Source organism: Polypterus senegalus, chromosome 3 (genome assembly GCF_016835505.1).
Source record: "Polypterus senegalus isolate Bchr_013 chromosome 3, ASM1683550v1, whole genome shotgun sequence".
NCBI lineage: Eukaryota > Metazoa > Chordata > Cladistia > Polypteriformes > Polypteridae > Polypterus > Polypterus senegalus.
In genome coordinates, this window is record NC_053156.1 from 208,847,207 (window position 1) to 208,865,421 (window position 18,215).

General features: G+C 39.8%; 1 protein-coding gene across 1 annotated transcript in view; it reads right to left on the reverse strand.

The window, feature by feature from the left end:
- LOC120525795 (sulfotransferase 6B1-like) overlaps positions 1–10,613 on the reverse strand; it is a 60,567-nt gene extending 49,954 nt beyond the window's left edge. The window contains exon 1 of the mRNA XM_039748395.1: positions 10,340–10,613. Within this exon, the coding sequence (XP_039604329.1) occupies positions 10,340–10,547 (208 nt within the window). The 5' untranslated portion in view covers positions 10,548–10,613. The remainder of the gene's footprint in view (positions 1–10,339) is intronic.
- Positions 10,614–18,215: the final 7,602 nt, after the last annotated feature.

An 18,215-nucleotide genomic window follows, 5' to 3' on the forward strand; every position in this document is an offset into this window, starting at 1 on the left:
CAAAGACTTGTGGAACTCCGGAACAAACTACTGAGACATGTAGTTGGAGCAGAAACCCTGACAACCTTTAAGAAGAATCTGGATGAGATATTGGGACAGCTTAGCTATTAGCTAAACAAAAAAGCTAGATGATTGAATGGTCTCCTTTCGTTTATTAAATTTATTATGTTTTCATTGTTGTGCCTCGCAGAATAGCTGTTTGTTAACATAACTTTTTGAATATTCATGTGAATAATTGTAAGGAAGTAGAATTAAAGTAAGTCAGTGGTTAGACAGCAAGGTTCACGAATAGTCAGTGTTTGTTAGTCCCATCGAAGTAAAGCCTCTAAGTATTATTTTAAGTTAATTGGATAAATATATAACAAACTTATATTGTTTATTTTAAATCAGTAATTATTTGTAATTTGCTTCTTTACAGTTCCACTCTAACTTCATAAAATCGAAATAAAATTGGAGCAAGGCGCTATTTCCTGAGTCTATGAATCTTTTGTGAGGTAGGGTTTGGCTGCTGTTTAATTTCTGGTTAAAATACCAAAGACGAGAACAGTACTTTTAATCAACCTTAATTGAGATGTCAGCTTACCACATAGGTGGTTTAATCACTCAAAACACCCACACTTACCTGAACAGGGCCAATCCAGGTAACCTAATGCACATAATTTAAGGATGTATGAGGAAAACTGGGTTACATGGGAAAATTTGTACCATTAACAATTGTCTAAACAATGCTGTAATAAAAATGATGTGCTATAGGGTTAGGGTTAGGGTTACAACAATTGACATTTAATATTAACACTGCATATTTGATAAATGCTGTATGAAAGCAGCATCCAGTTATACTTCTATTTGTAATATTTTACTTTTCATTCATGTTCAAATATGCAAGCCACAAACAATGCCACAGTTGAAAATGTACATCAAAATTAATCATGAAGAAAAGAGTTGGTACATAATTAATGTTGTAACCTCATGGGCCCAGCATCCTAAATTTAAATCAAACACCCAGTTTATGTCTGTATTGACTCTGTACAATCTGTCTGTGCCCTTGTGAGTTTTTCCGCCAGGTGTTCTGTTATTATTCACACATTCCAGTGTTACCAGTTTCTTGCATTAACATGGATTTCTGGGAGAAAGGCAAGATTACTGTTGATTTCATACTCCTTACCAAAAGTTATTTAAAGGCAAGCTTTTATTTTTGGCGAAAATTACAAAATGAAAAAAATATTTCAATTACTGTGTTACTACTTCTTCTTTTGGCTGCTCCCATTAGGGGTCACCACAGTGGATCATCTTTTTCCATATCTTCCTGTCCTCTGCATTTTGCTCTGTCACACCCACCACCTGCATGTCCTCCCTCACCACATCCATAAATCTCCTGTTAGGCCTAACTGTTTTCCTCTTGCCTGGCACCTACATTCTTATCATCCTTCTTCCAATATATTCAGCATCTGTCCTCTGCACATGAACCAATGTAATTTTGCCTCTCTGAGCTAGCCCTCTAATATACTTGTCCCTAATCCTATCCATCCTTGTCACACCCAGTACAAATCTTAAATCTTTAACTCTGTCACCTCCAGCTCTGTCTCCTGTATTTTTGTCAGTGCCACTGTCTCCAACTCATATAACATAGCTGGTCTCACTACCATCCTGTAGACCTTCCTTTTCACTCTTTCTGGTACCCGTGTCACAAATCACTCCTGACACTCTTCTCCACTCACTCCACCCTGCCTGCACTCTCTTTTTCACCTCTCTCACCTCCCGTTATTCTGTACCATAGATCCCAAGTATTTAAACTTATCCTCCTTCGCCAAGTGTACTCTCTGCATCCTCACCATTCCTCTGACCTCCCTCTCATTCACACACATGTATTCTGTCTCTGTCATACTGACCTTCATTCCTCTCTTCTCTAGAGCATATCTTCACCTCTCCAGGGTCTCCTCAACCTGCTCCCTACTCTCATTACAGATCACAGTGACATCCGCAAACATCAAAGTCCATGGTGACTCCTGTCTAATCTCTTCTGTCAGCCTGTCCATCACTATTGAAAAAAAGAAAGGACTCAAAAACGATTCCTGATGTAATCCCATGTCCACCTTAAACACATCCGTCACTCACCTCACTACTGTCACACTTCCATCATACATATCCTGTACCACTCTTACATACTTCTCTGCCACTCCCAAGTTCCTCACACAATACCACAACTCCTCTCCAGGCACCCTGTCATATACTTTCTCTAGGTCTACAAAGACACAGTGCAACTCCTTTTGGCCTTCTCTATACTTGTCCATCAACACCCTCAGAGCAAACATCACATCTGTAGTGCTCCTTCCTGGCACTAAATTATAATTCTTAACCTTGCTTCCATTATTCTTTCCCATAATTTTTTGCTGTGGCTGATCAATTTTATTCCTCTGTAGTTACTACAGTTCTGCCCATCACACTTATTCTTAAAAATAGGTACCAGTACACTTCTCTGTTCTTCAGGCATCCTCTCACTTTCCAAGATTCCATTAAACAATCTGGTTAAAAACTCCACTGACATCTCTCCTAAACACCTCCAAGCTTCCATGAGTGTGTCATCTGGACCAACAGCCTTCTCATTTATCTTCATAGCAGTCCTTACTTCCTCCTTGTTAATCTATTGCAGTTCCGGATTCATTATCTCTACATCATTCAACCTTCTCTCTCATTCCCTTCATTCATCAAACTCTCAAAGTACGCTTTCCATCTGCTCAATACACCCTCCTCACTTGTGAGTATGTTTCCAACTTTATCCTTTATCACCCTAATCTGCTGCTCATCTTTCCTAGCTTGGTCCCTCTGTCTAGCCATTCGGTACAGGTCCTATTCTCCCTCCTTAGTGTCAAACCTCTTATACAGCTCTTCATATGCCTTTTCTTTAGTCTTCGCTGCCTCTGTCTTCACCTTGCACCTTATCTCCTTGCACTCTTGTCTATTTTATTCATCTCTCTGACTATCACACTTCTTCCCCAGTATCATCCTTTGTACAGTATACTCTCCTGTACTTCCCCATTCCACCATCACTTTTCTTTGTCCTCCTTCATCTGTCCAGATGTCACACCAAGCACCCTTCTAGCTGTCTCCCTTTTCACTTCTGCTGTAGTTACCCAGATATCTGGCAACTCTTCATCCTACAGACTACCGTCCTATGCTGCCTATGTTTTTCCCTGCCACCACTTTGCAGTCTCAGATCTTTTTCAGACTGACCCTTCTGCATAGGATATAATAATTTACCTGTGTGAATCTTCCTCCACTCTTGTATGTCACCTTGTGTTCCTCCCTCTTCTTAAAATATGTAATCACCACAGCCATGTCCATCCTTTTTGCAAAATCCACTGCCATCTGACCATATTCATTCCTCTCCTTGACACTACACCTACCCATCACCTCCACATCCCGCCTGTTCCCTTCACCAACATGTCCACTGAAATCCTTTCCAATCACCACTCTCTCTCCCTTGAGTACATGCTTTACTAATTCAGTCAACTCACTCCAGAAATCTTCCTTTCTCATCCATCACACACCCAACTTGTGGGGCACATGCATTAATAACATTCATCATCAATCCTTCAATTTCCAGCTTCATAATCATGACTGTGTCCGACTCTCTTTTAAGTTCCTTAACACTCTTGGCACACTGTTCCTTCAGGATAACCCCTACCCTATTTCTCCTCTCATTCACAGAATGGAAGAACAATTTTAATCCACCTCCAATACACCCAGCCTTACTTCCCTTCCATCTGATCTCTTGCACGCAGAATATATTAACCTTCCTTCTCTCCATCATATCGGCTAGCTCTCTCCCCTTCAGTAGTGGCTGGTAAAACAAACTTGGGCGGGGGCGCAGTTTTTGGGGGACAAACTGAAGTAGTACTTATCTATTATATTGTGCCTTTCACATCTATCTATCTATCTATCTAGTTATTCCACATGCTTTTGTGGTCCTCATGATTGGGCCAGTCCATATCTTGGCCTCTCCAGTACCAGACCCATAGGACAAATCCAGGCTAAAATGTATTACACCCTTTCCACCATGCTGCTTAATCTAATGCCAGTTTTTCCATTTCTACTTTGCTCCAAAACGTCAGTCTGTGACATCCATAGTCCCCTTATTCTTCTCATAACCTTCCCTATAGATGTGGAAAGGAACAGGTGCACCTGCCACCCAAATTTTTTACAACACCTGTCTCTAAATTGCCTAATCCTCTGCCAACTTGCCCAGTTCCACATTCTGTCAAAACCCACACCGTAATGTCCCCACCCCCACCTCCGTAATCTTTCAATAACGAGCACTTCCGTTTGTCCTATAACACATCCATAACATAAGTCCAAACCAAATCTTATTCTGCCTCTGCTAATAGAGTGCCTAGTCCTTGGTCATTTTTACTGTATTCCATAAATCCACATCATACAATCACTAGTCCTCCGATTTTTCTCAAGTCTTCCATCTCACTTTATCATTTACCACACCCACAGTGTCATTCCCACCTAATTTTATTCTATACTTGCTGCCAGTCTGCCCAGTCCTATGCAAGTTTGCCAAGTTTACCTCACCTGAGCACAAATTCACGAACCACAACCCCCACAGGGCAATTCCAACCAAATCTTTTTTTATCTTTATGATTAAGATACCTGTATTTCCTTGAAAATAAATTCTGCCCTCCTTTCCTTCAGGCCAAAAAAAATGTCAATGTGAGGCACGCCAAATGACGATTGCCCACAATCCCACAGCGAAAGAGAGAGAAGAACCATCAGCACAGTTGTGATCACGTGACGCTTGGCAGACAAAGTGTATACGGACTACTCATATTGTGAGACATCGCTCGTTTATCAAGTCAAAATGTATTAAAATTTTAGCTTGTCTTGCAAAACACTCGCAAACCAAGTTACTCGCAATCCAAGGTTCCACTGTACATGAAAAATGAGAGCCGACTCCTGTTGAAGCATAACCATCACTTCACTGAGTGAAGAACATGCACAGACACAGACAGTCAAGGTAAAGTGAGACTTCTTGTACGTGCACAAGCTGCCTTGTTCTAATGTTATTTTCTATCAGCTGTGCTATTTGGAGGACAAGTGCAGTATTATACTGTCAGTGTACAGTATATCTTGCCACCGTAAGTAGTTTGCACTGTTCAAACATACATGTTACCTACAGTAGGCATTGTTTCAAAAGCTTTGTTGTGGAAAAACAGAGATTTGGAACATTGTGTTATTTGTGCATCTTTATTTTGTAAAGATGTTATTTATTTTACTCATTTTTTATTTTATTTTTTGGAAAAAGCAGAATTTGCACATTATTTTATATTTTTGTCTGTCTTACAACATTTCTAAAAATAAATCATTTATTATGATCAAACAGTTACTCAATACTTGAGTAGTCTTTTCACCAAATACATTTTTTACTCTTACTTGAGTAGTTTTTTGGATGACTACTTTTTACTTCTAGTTGAGTAATATTATTTTGAAGTAATGCTACTCTTACTCTGCTAGTCCTGTGCTTGTACTACAATTGACAATCACATCAGGGCTTCAATTTTTTCCAAATTAGACTATACTGTACCTAAATATTGGTGCTCATGTGACCTTTTCCTTAAAATTAGTATTAATTATATTAATTCTTTTAATCAATTAATTAATTAATTAATACCCACTACATTTGATGAGCCCAAGATTAATATACTTAATGTCCTTATTTTTGGTACTAGTCTGCAAAGTTTCCTTGTAATGTAATTTTGCTGTATTTACTTTATGCTGGAATACCCTGGGTGCCAAACAAACTTTTTTTAATCTATAGCTATTGTGACTAGTTCTATTATTGTATGATTGTGGATTTGTTACTCATTTAAACCCAGTGTCTTTTTCTTGCTGTCTCTTCAGATCTTCTTCATGTCTTTGTCTTTGGTCTTTTCCTTTTTCTTTATTCTGTTAAGAGAGCAGGTGTGCAAAATGGAAGGTGACAAAGCAGTGTCTGTCCATCTCACCTTCTTGGTTGTCGACCTGGAGCCAACACTCAAACTCTGCTTCTGGGTGTTCATTGGAACAGCTTGGTCATGAGTGCCACTCCACTCCAATATTCTAGTTGTAACCTGGTCTCCTGCATGGATTTTACTCTGCCTATAGTCTTCACTATTTATTACCTGCACCAACCCAAAACTCAAAATAGCAGCAATATTATTGCAAAAGATCAGAAAATGGAAACAGTTAGAAATAACTATTTTCCCTTATCCTGTCTTCCTGCGCTATCCTTCCATTGTTTTGTCAATGCCTGTGTGTTCTTTTTTTATCGTATGGCAACTGCTACCTGAAAATATGGGCTAAAACCTCTCCAAAACCCAAGTGCCAAAATCTAGCATCCCTCCTAAAACTGACCTTTGTTCTGTACTCACAAACAGCTTGCTTTTCTCCATTTTATTTCAGGGAGTTTCATAGGCTGTCATTTTAAAGAACTGGTCAGTTAGGTTTTGAATTACTTAACCTAAGTGTGTGTGTGTGCTTTTTAATTACTGACCAGCCTAGCAATGCTTATAAACTTTCTGCAGCATCATTCTCCATCCTTTGTTCTTTCACTTGTCCTGTTTCATTCAAAACAACTCCTAAACTGGTGCACTTTCTTTCCAACTCATTTATTTTAACACTAGAATTTTCAGACCTTTCACACACAAAACACTTGGATTTCTTTTATTTCAACTGTTTCTTGTTTTAATTCTATATTTACTTCACTCGGTACCCATACTCCATTATCCAGTTCATGCCCTGCAGTCAACAATGGCCATTCAAACTCACCAGCTTCTCTGCCTTCTATCTGATTTCTTCTTCCTAAATTAACTTTCAGTACAACACTGGTTACGTTTCCTAAAAGTGGCAAAATATCTATCGGTGTAGCATGTTCTTTAAATACTGGAAAATCTGTATTGTTGTCCTTATGTTGATCTGGTGAAATTTTACATCGGATGCCCTTCCTGATGTAACCTACCCCTTTTATCTGGGATTGGGGCCAGCACGAAGAAAAAAAGTGCTTTGTGCATCCCCCATGGCTGGGTTTTATCATTCCAAATAAAATCTGACCAAAGAAATTCAATTTATAAATAATCTGGCTATTATCTTTCTCAGTTTATATTACTGTGCAGCATTGTTACCTCCAACATGGCCAACTGAGAACACTGACTTTGAAGGGTGTTCCCCAATGGGAAACTCATTTGTAGCCCCCATATAGGACTGAGTGTGTGCCTGAGTGAACCCAGCGGCATAGCTAGAGTTTGTGCCGCTTGGTGTGGGGTGGTGCTTCAATTTGCCTCCCTCCAACATATCTGAATATGTTAACCTAAATAGAAAAGTAAAATGACGTATAGAGAAAAATTACAACAAATTTTACACAGATCTATTCATATACTGTATAGAGAAACAGCAATAATTTTTAAATAAAATTATTTACAAGCATCAACTAGAGAAGAATATAGTATAGACACACTGCTAAGCCGTATTCTTATTATTAGTTTAATATAATTACGCTGTGAAAACCAGAGCCAGTGTAGTGTACAAGTGATAGGTGGGGATGTTTTCTGTGCAGGGTAAGAACCATTCAGATTGATAACGAAAAGAAATAATAAATTGTAACTTAGTTGTTTATCTTCCTAAAAATTATCATTGGTTTACTGTTTATATTTGGGTGGCGCAGTGGTTAGGCTGCTGCCTTGCAGTAAGGAGGCCTGGGTTCACTTCCCGGGTCCTCACTGCCTGAAGTTTGCATGTTCTCCCCTTTACTATGTGGTTTCCTCCTGCAGTCCAAAGACATGCCTTGCCCAGGATTTCTTCCTGCCTTGTGCCCTGTGCTGGCTGGGAATGACTCCAGCAGACCCCCATGATCCTGTGTTAGGATATAGTGGGTTGGAAAATGACTTACTTAGTCTGTTTATTTTTGTTATAGCCTCATAAATTTCAACTGCTGTGTCTGATACCGTCACAGACGTACAGTATGAAAATGATTTGTGACGCATTTGTGGATAAAAATGAGAAAATGTTACTTTTTTCATCCATGCGTGATATTTTTCCGAACCCTGCAGCTTACACACGAATTTTACTGAGCCTTTTGGCCAATAATGCCGCCCCCTCCGCCCCGCCCCTAGCTACGCCGCTGATGAACCCTGTAATGGACTGACTGTTTTTCCACGTTTGGTTTCATCCTTGCAAGTGAAGCTGGCAGCATAAGCGCCTGTCTATCACAATTCTGATTTAGGAGGTTTGAGAGTATTATGATACGTATTTGTGGTGGTATTCGTGGTACTGTCTTACGTAAACAGACATTCTTACTTGCATGTTATGTTAAGTGCAACTTTGTGAAGCAGCACCATGCACTGAATGAGACGTGTTTTGGGCTTCTAAATACAAAAATATCGCATAAATTGTTAAATCTTACAACTCTTCCTTCCCTTCTTTCGTTACTGCAAGCTATTGATGTGCACTTACGCTTCATTTCGTACGGAAGCTTGGAAACGACGCAGGCTTTCACCAGTATCGAATTCGTTCTGGTAGTTGCAGCTATGTTCACACAGGGGCCGAGAAAAACAGCCAAATCTACCAACGCTCCTCCATGCTCTGCTGATTTGATTTGAGGCCAGTTTATAATTTTTTTTTAACGTGTGCTCTGTATTTCTGCCCACCGTCTCAATAGTAGATTTTAAACAGTCTTCTTCCCTCTTGATAACCCACTTCTAAAGTACAAGGCAAGCTTGAAAGATCTCTTGTGGATGGCCTCCAGTGTACAGCTCTAGAAAATGCAGTTTATCACGGTCTCATTCAAACACATTGTCCACAGTATAATCAAAAGGTCTAGTGAAAGACGTGTATGTTAGAGGATCACCATTAAATATGGGTACTTTTGTACGTGGCGCTGGAGGTTCAGCTTGCTTCTCCCTTTGCTGAGCTAACACTTAAGTAACTTCGGCGACTGCCTTATGATTTTCGGTTTGCTTCTGTATGAGCACGTCCGATTGATTGTGAGTGTCGACCCCTGCGCTAGTTGTAGGTTGTTCCTGCCTTCCTACTTTAACTTCAAGCTCGTAATGCAGAATTCTATCGAGTTCCGACAGTTCAAGCGTGACTGTCGATGAAGGTGCTGGTGCCGTAGCGCTTAGCTGGGACGATAAGCTGCATTTATTGTAGACAACGCGTTTCAGCTGCGAGGTTTGTGGGACTCTGGATTCCGTGCGATCGCGATCTTGCAGTTAAAACTATGTGAATGGTGTTTTCAATGTTTTAATCGAGTTTTCTTAATTTAGCATGGACAATATCCTTCTGCTCAGCTCTTCAATCTGACTACGTATATTGTGAAAGCTTTCGAACAGCTGCGCTGTCTAGGTGAAATTTGCAGGATTGACTTTAAGGCTTTCGATTTCAGTCATAATATCGGAAAGCTGATTTTGTCTTTTCATTGAATTACCTTTAAGACCCTTAAACACATTCTCTGGCTTTGAGTCTGTACTCAGATCACTCCTCGTAACCTCACTTGTGTTCTGCTGGGACAGCCTATGAACAGCTACATCACAATCAAGACGCTCCACCGACACAGACGAGTCAAGCTTCCTTATTTTAGGCAAGATATAAGCGATCATCATAATCAGTAATGCTTTTATATGTTAAAACAGTCTCTTAAGTCCTCATAAATTCGGGTACAGCGACTTGTTTCATTTCTCTAAGTTTGGTCAAACAGTCGTACTTGAGGCACGTTAAGCAAGTTAAATATGTTCAGAAATCTCTATGCTATCTCCTATTTGAAAACATATCTAAATAGACTATTTCCAAACTGCCTTAATTAACACTCTGTTCTTCAGATATAGCATAGAAAGTTAAAGGCTACCATATTCTAGATAGCCATAAGAAACTAACATTCTATACACATTAAGCAAACACTATATGAATTTAACATCAAACATTCGCTTTCTAAGATAAGCTCTTACAGCAGCTTTGGTCAGTCTTGATAAAATACAAAACAGGTCTGTGAAACTCTGAACTGGAGAATAGACAGATTAAAAAAGTAATGGAAAAATGAGTTGATAATGCCAGTTTCATATGCAAAATAGTATACTACCTTAACAATGTGCAATCTCAGTAGTAGGCAGTACCACTACTACAAGTCACAAAGCCTTAAAAAAGAATTTTCATTTCTAACACAGGTTTGGGAAAAAATATGTTGTTGTTTGATAACAACACAGAATGATTAGTGTTGTTATTCATTATTAAAATTATTTTCTTTTAATATTTTACTTCTGCATTTTACTATGTAGTAATTCATTACAATTACACAAGATTCACTTACCACATTTTGGATAGGCCACCAGCAATAAATCATCTTGTCTGGCTTCAAAAAAAGGAATTTCATTCAAAGTTTCCACCGTGCAGAGGAGGGAAGGATACTTTACCCCCTTGTATGTTAGCACCAAGTCCTCTGGTTTTGTATTTTTGGCTTTCTGAAGCATTTCTTTCAACCCTTCTTCGATATCCCTTTGGACAGCCTTCCCAGCCATGTTAGATTCTTAAAGCCTGCCAGATCCCTTTCCTGTGCCTCCGCCCGACTAACGCAAAGATAAAACATGAAGTGAAATACCCAAGCCGTTGATGTAATCCTGGGAGCCCAGCCTACCGTGAAGAAGGCGGGTGTGCAGTATGTGTGCTGACAGCATTAAAGACAGGCTTAATGATTTCTTCAGCAGAAAGCTGCATAGTCTGACACACTGGGGCTTGTTAGAATTATGCAGATTTTGGTATACATTGAATAAACTCTTAACTACTCTAGGCCTTTGTGATTAAAAGATTTCAGTTCATAAGCATACATTACAGTTTAAACATTCACTCAGAAATGTTCACAATGACTGAAGTTATTGTATTCAGAGCATGGCTGCTTTCATTCAATGGGGGGAAACACTTGCATTACAAAGAACAATGGGCCTGTATCCTCTATCTGCATATTATGTTAGCGATAGTTCAAACTGTAACTCTCCATGGGATTTCATTTCATACTGTGCAGCTATTTTCACAAGTGCAGGTTTTACTTATTAAATGCTAAAGGCTACTGTATATACAGTGCATACGGAAAGTATTCACAGCGCATCACTTTTTCCACATTTTGTTGTTACAGCCTTATTCCAAATTGATTAAATTGATTTTTTTTCTCAGAATTCTACACATAACACCCCATAATGACAACGTAAAAAAAGTTTACTTGAGGTTTTTGCAAATTTATTAAAAATAAAAAACCTGAGAAATCAAATGTACTTAAGTATTCACAGCCTTTGCTCAATACTTTGTCGATGCACCTTTGGCATCAATTACAGCCTCAAGTCTTTTTGAATATGATGCCACAAGCTTGGCACACCTATCCTTGGCCAGTTTCGCCCATTCCTCTTTGCAGCACCTCTCAAGATCCATCAGTTTGGATGGGAAGCGTCGGTGCATAGCCATTTTAAGATCTCTCTTGAGATGTTCAATCGGATTCAAGTCTGGGCTCTGGCTGGACCACTCAAGGACATTCACAGAGTTGTCCTGAAGCCACTCCTTTGATATCTTGGCTGTGTGCTTAGGGTCGTTGTCCTGCTGAAGGATGAACGGTCACCCCAGTCTGAGGTCAAGAGCGCTCTGGAGCAGGTTTTCATCCAGGATGTCTCTGTACATTGCTGCAGTCATCTTTCCCTTTATCCTGACTAGTCTCCCAGTTCCTGCCGCTGAAAAAAATCCCCAAAGCATGATGCTGCCACCACCATGCTTCACTGTAGGGATGGTATTGGCCTGGTGATGAGCGGTGCCTAGTTTCCTCCAAACGTGACACCTGGCATTCACACCGAAGAGTTTAATCTTTGTCTCATCAGACCAGAGAATTTTGTTTCTCATGGTCTGAGAGTCCTTCAGGTGCCTTTTGGCAAACTCCAGATGGGCTGCCATGTGCCTTTTACTAAGGAGTGGCTTCCGTCTGGCCACTCTACCATACAGGCCTGATAGGTGGATTGCTGCAGAGATGGTTGTCTTTCTGGAAGGTTCTTCTCTTTCCACAGAGGACCTCTGGAGCTCTGACAGAGTGACAATCGGGTTCTTGGTCACCTCCCTGACTAAGGCCCTTCTCCCCCGATCGCTCAGTTTAGATGGCCAGCCAGCTCTAGGAAGAGTCCTGGTGGTTTCGAACTTCTTCCACTTATGGATGATGGAGGTCACTGTGCTCATTGGAACCTTCAAAGCAGCAAAAATTTTTCTGTAACCATCCCCAGATTTGTGCCTCGAGACAATCCTGTCTCAGTGGTCAACAGACAATCCCTTTGACTTCATGCTTGGTTTGTGCTCTGACATGGACTGTCAACTGTGGGACCTTATATAGACAGGTGTGTGCCTTTCCAAATCATGTCCAATCAACTGAATTTACCACAGGTGGACTCCAATTAAGCTGCAGAAACATCTCAAGGATGATCAGGGGAAACAGGATGCACCTGAGCTCAATTTTGAGCTTCATGGCAAAGGCTATGAATACTTATGTGCATGTGCTTTCTCAGTTTTTTTATTTTTAATAAATTTGCAAAAATCTCAAGTAAACTTTTTTCATGTTGTCATTATGGGGTGTTGTGTGTAGAATTCTGAGGAAAAAATGAATTTAATCCATTTTGGAATAAGGCTGTAACATAACAAAATGTGGAAAAAGTAATGCGCTGTGAATACTTTCCGGATGCACTGTATCTTGGGTGCTTTATGTGTCTTCATTTGGCTTCTTCTTTGTCAGTCATTCAGTCAGTCATTGTCCAACCCGCTATATCCTAACACAAGTCACCGGGGTCTGCTGGAGCCAATCCCAGCCAGCACAGAGCACAAGGCAGGAACAAGTCCCGGGCAGGGTGCCAGCCCACCGCAGGGCACACACACACACACACCAAGCACACACTAGGGACAATTTAGGATCGCCAATGCACCTAACTGGACTGTGGGAAGAAACCCACGCAGATATATTGGTATCATCTTCTTCTTTGTATACATGCTAAATACCAGTGTTGTCTACAACAGAGAAAAGAGAACTCCAGGATGCTGACCATAATATGCTCTTCAGTCATCTTTCTTCTACTGTAATGTTTGTGTTCTTTAGCCCATTTGTAATTGTTTATTTCAGCATTCCTCAACCATTAAGTATTTGCCACCCGAGTTTTCATAACAGTTTTAATTGCGCCTCCCTAACGTTTTTTTGAAAGGAGCTAACTAATACCAATTTTTTTTTATATTAATGATATATCATAGATGCATATTTTATTATACCTACTTAACTTTTATCGACATTTATCTAACTCTATATTTATTTTTCTAGTATCAGAATGTAGTTTAAGTTAATTTGTTTTGGTTTTAATAGATGTATTTTTCATATGTTCGATTCTTGTTTTCTTTTTTTCACATCTTCGTGCCCCCCTTTTTGTTACTTCGTGCCCCCCTAGGGAGGCCTGCCCCACAGGTTGAGAACCACTGGTTTATTTGTATTTGCCAGTTGTAGATATGTCTGTTTCTTTGCAAGTCTGCCTCTTAGGCAAATGTTTACATGGTAGTGTGTTTCTACAGTATATAAAGAATTTTTTTTTTTTATCAAGGTACCATTAAATTGATTTAAAAAATAATGAAGACATTAGTAATATTGGAAAGAGGTATTACTGCTTGAAATAACAGATTTATAATGTATTTTTTCCATATGACTCCATTATACCAGTACCCAAACCACATGCACTTCATAACAGGTCATCCATCTGAAGCATATTCGGGCCTGGCCAGTACTTGGATGGGAAACCATATAGAAAAAGCTTGTGTTGCTGCTGGAAGAGGTGTTGGATAGGCCAACAGGGGCCACTTACTCTATGGTTTGTGTGTGGATCCCAATACCGCAGTGCAGTGATGAGGTTATTCTGCTGTAAAATATGGTGCCATGTGTTAGACAAGGTTCTTACTCTCTGTGGTCATAAAAGATCCCCGAACATCCTTTGTAAATAGTAGGGTGTATCTCAATGTTCTGCCTAATTTGTCTACCTTGGCCTGGTCATTCTGGCCACCTAATCATCCCCCATCCCTAACTGGCTAACTACCGTATATACAGTACTCGTGGATAAGTTCTCCTGCAGATAAGTCGGGACTCGATTTTACCATATAATTTCCGATATTTTATAATGTCAGTCGTATAAGTCGAATGCAGAAAACTCACGCTATTGGTCCAAGAGATTACAAGATTATGATATGCTAAGACCCACCTGAGAGAGTAACCATGAAGCCTTTTTTTTCTATGTATTGTGCCTACGTGACCACACAGTAATAGCTGAACTATTCTGAAGTGACGTTTGCACTGTTTTGTTTTTTTTTTGTATCTCACACCATCATACACCTTTATCGTAAGAGCATCCCTTATCTATGATGGAGCGTTCAATCAGAAGAAAATATGAAGCTGGTTTTAAATTAAAAGTCATTGACGTGGCAAAAGAAATTAGTAACTGCGCTGCTGCAACAAAATTCAATGTGTCTGGGAAACTGGTGTTTTCTGCCTCACTCCGTCTTTTTGCAATGCGGCCGCAGAGAGTTTAAACAACTCAGTACATCCACATAAAAAAGAACAATGGGTGAGCGAGCTATCTTGAAGGCTTTTACTGGACATACTTAATTGTAAACTGAAATATATACAAAGGAATCATTCAGACATTTACAGGTGTACAATCAAAGACAATAAAGAATGATTTACAAAGCAATACATAGCAGACAGTGTACATTAAACAATAAAGCTTTAAAAGACACTTACAAGGCGAGTGATTTCCACGGTTGGTTCAAGACAAAGAGAAGCACGTAGACAGAGGTTCAAATTGCTGCGTACCACAACTTACCATACACAGGGCTTTATATACCCTAAGGATATGTTTTGGACGTGACCGAAACAAGAGATAAAGGGGTGCCTATGTGAGACACATGGGGTGTATTGTATTCAAATGTTTATTATGGGACCTGCGTGCTTTACGTGAGTTTCATAGACCTTTATAGTACCACTGTTAATGTGAGACGTGACTGACAGGTGTGTTAATAAATGACAAGATGAAGGGGGAGCACAGTTCAACAAATAATAGTCTCATCTAACAAGATGTGTGGCAGAATATGCACGAGTATATATGGTACCTCTCTTACCCCTTCATAACCTAACAGCTAACATACAGTGAGCATACTGGCACAAAAATGGCTGCTGTCACATCATCCAGGTGGATGGAGTGGCTCTCCACTCATTATCTAAATCAGTTTGAGTAGTCAGAAAGTAATACGTAGCGCACCCTTAATTAATCATGTTGGGTTTGCGGGTTGTTTTTTTGGTTGCTATAGTTGACTGCCCAGAGTCTGCTGAAGTGAGTGACATTGCAGCACAACTGTTTCTAACTGCACTCATCTCACAACTCATTCTAATTTATCTTCATTCACCAAGGAGATCCAAGCCCTCCCCTGCCCACTCCTGCTCTTAATATTTTGCTCGATTTACCAAGGCGTGCCAGACTTCAGTTTCTGTTCATATGTCATCAGTGAACTTGAAAAGGTAAAACTGGGTCCTGAGGCGATAAAGACTGAGGAACACTGCCTCACATGTCTTAAAAAGTACATGTCAAATACCAGAGTGATCTATATCAGTGAAAAGATGACTCTGGGATGCTGACCTTAGAGGCAGAGTTTCAAATAAAAAGACACTCACAAAGGAACATAGACACTTAACATTGTAAAAAAAAAGAAAAAGAAAAGGAAAGGGACAGACAATGAAAGTGCTCACCCTGCACCAAGCAAACACTATGAACTATATAACAAACACAGCAGCCTGGCTAAGACACTCTGCAACTTGCTTAGTGTCAGCCATCCTGGAGGCATTCATTTCCTAGCCAGGCTGTGCCAACACATCCTAGTGTTGAGCAACCTCTGCTTGCCGTTCCCCCTCTGAAGCCCATTGGTGGTGGTGTTGCAGGATGCTTTGAAATATGTATTTCCTTGATATTGCATCCTCTCAGGGCCAGCTAGCTATCTATCCACTGTGTGTACTATTGAAGCCTGTAAGTGGGATTCCTCTGCTTTAGCTCCTGCCTGGTTCTTATATCATGGCCTATGGCTTGCTGCTCTATGCTTTATAAGGATTTTTTTTCAGACATGAGACACTGTAGCCCTGACTTCCGCCTTACTCTTGTGCCACCATCTGTGGTTTTCAGTCCTATGCTTCATGTGTGTTGTCTCTGTCCAATCAGACTTTTACACCACAGACTTTGGCTTGCTGTCTTCTTTTTCAAGTAGGGTCTGACACTGTGGTCTGTAGTCTGATGCCTCATGTAGGACTGTGAACCTATTCTCAGATGATGCATGGGTTGAAGCGTGTGAAGATGGTTGTAACGGCCAACCCAACCATCTGGAATGGTAGCTACACCACCAAGCACCGTGGCCTGGCAAGATGAGGAACGTTAGACCCAACAAGCCATACTTCTTCCAGATAAACTTCCCCACGTTGACGGTTAAATAATCATAAGGAAAACAGTTTTATTAATAGTGACAGAAAAAAACAGCAAAACAAAATTTAATTCATTCCTTTAAAAGCTCCCTCATTACACCCCAAAAGTGCCCAGCAGAATAATATAATAAAAAAAAGGTGCAACTGTAAAAAATATACAACATAAGCCCTCCCTTGACCCCACACTAAACATGAAACAAAATGACACATGGGGAACACAAAATGCCTTTGAATGTCCAAAGCTTAAACGGAAGATGAGTAATGGTAGTGAACCTGGTTCAGTTGTAAAAGTATCCTACAGCGATTATGTACAGATAATAATGATGGCTTGCTCCTATCCCAAATGACAAAAAACAGTCTCACCATTCTTGATCCTTGGTGTCTTGGCTTGATCCGGAACGCTGAGAGTAGTTATAGGCATGCGGCTTCTGTCAAAATCGCAATTAGAGCTGTCAATCAAAATGATTAATGACTTTTAAGCCCCGCCCCCTCTGACGTCACACCGGAAGTGCCGCCCCGCTGACGAGAGGGGTCTGGCTGCAGCCACTGTGGAGCTCCACAGTAAGCGGAAACACGTGACCTCCACAGTCGGCGGAAACCGCCTTCAAGCATTCGCATGCGCGTTAAACAGATTGGGCAGCACCGTTAAGTGTGTGATGACGTAGCCTTTCACGCACGCACGCACGCAGATCGGGCACAGCGGGAATCACGTAGTGACACACACCGCATGCGCTTAATGAAAAAAATATTAAAAACAAAAATATCCACTTTACGGCCCGATCGGAACTGTGCATGATGTACAATTTGACATTACAGTATATTATTCATTTTAGTTCCACATTAGTTGACCAAAATGAAAATATTAATCCTGCAAAATAAACGAAGCAGCCTTTGTGGCAAACGCGTTGATGTCAATGTTCAACTGCGTAAGAGGAAGCTTAGGTGTGCACACCTGATAAGCCCCAATTAGGGCTTAAAACACATGCGGTGTACTCTTTGTATTATTTGGCAGGTACTGTACTATATATATATATATATATATATATATATATATATATATATATATATATATATATATATATATATATATAAGTATGTAGTGTTTTTATTTTCCCACTCATGTAAATCATATAAAGTTTCCTTTCCGTTTTGATCTATTGTTGCAACTTCCCTCTTATGAGCAAATTGTGTTTGTTTAAAGATATCTTTAGACATCAGTTATTATTAATAAAACTGCCATTTGTCTTAAGGCATCAGGTTTATAAAACCTAACGTATCCAACCAGTTTTAAAGAAATGTATGATCCTTTTTCAAAAAAGACAAGAACACTGTGTCGCTGACTGTTCCTGTCCTTAGTGCTGTTACTGTCCACTTGTTAAAATTCTTTAATTAGTTCTGAGTTGTGCAATCAGTTCAGATGCCAAAGAAATGAAGAGCATAAAGCCACTGGTTCAAATACTCATTTATTCCAATGGCTATTAATCTTACAAATAAGTTTAACTTTATATCCACAGACTTAAATTAAGGAAATGAGCTATTATCACTTAAACCAATCTATTTGATCAATTTTTTACAGTAAGTTGCTTGCTGCTATAGTTCATATTTATAATACATTTGTTTTTAGTGATGTTTTTAATGTTATTTCAAGGCATCTTTGTAAAACACCCTGAGATATGGA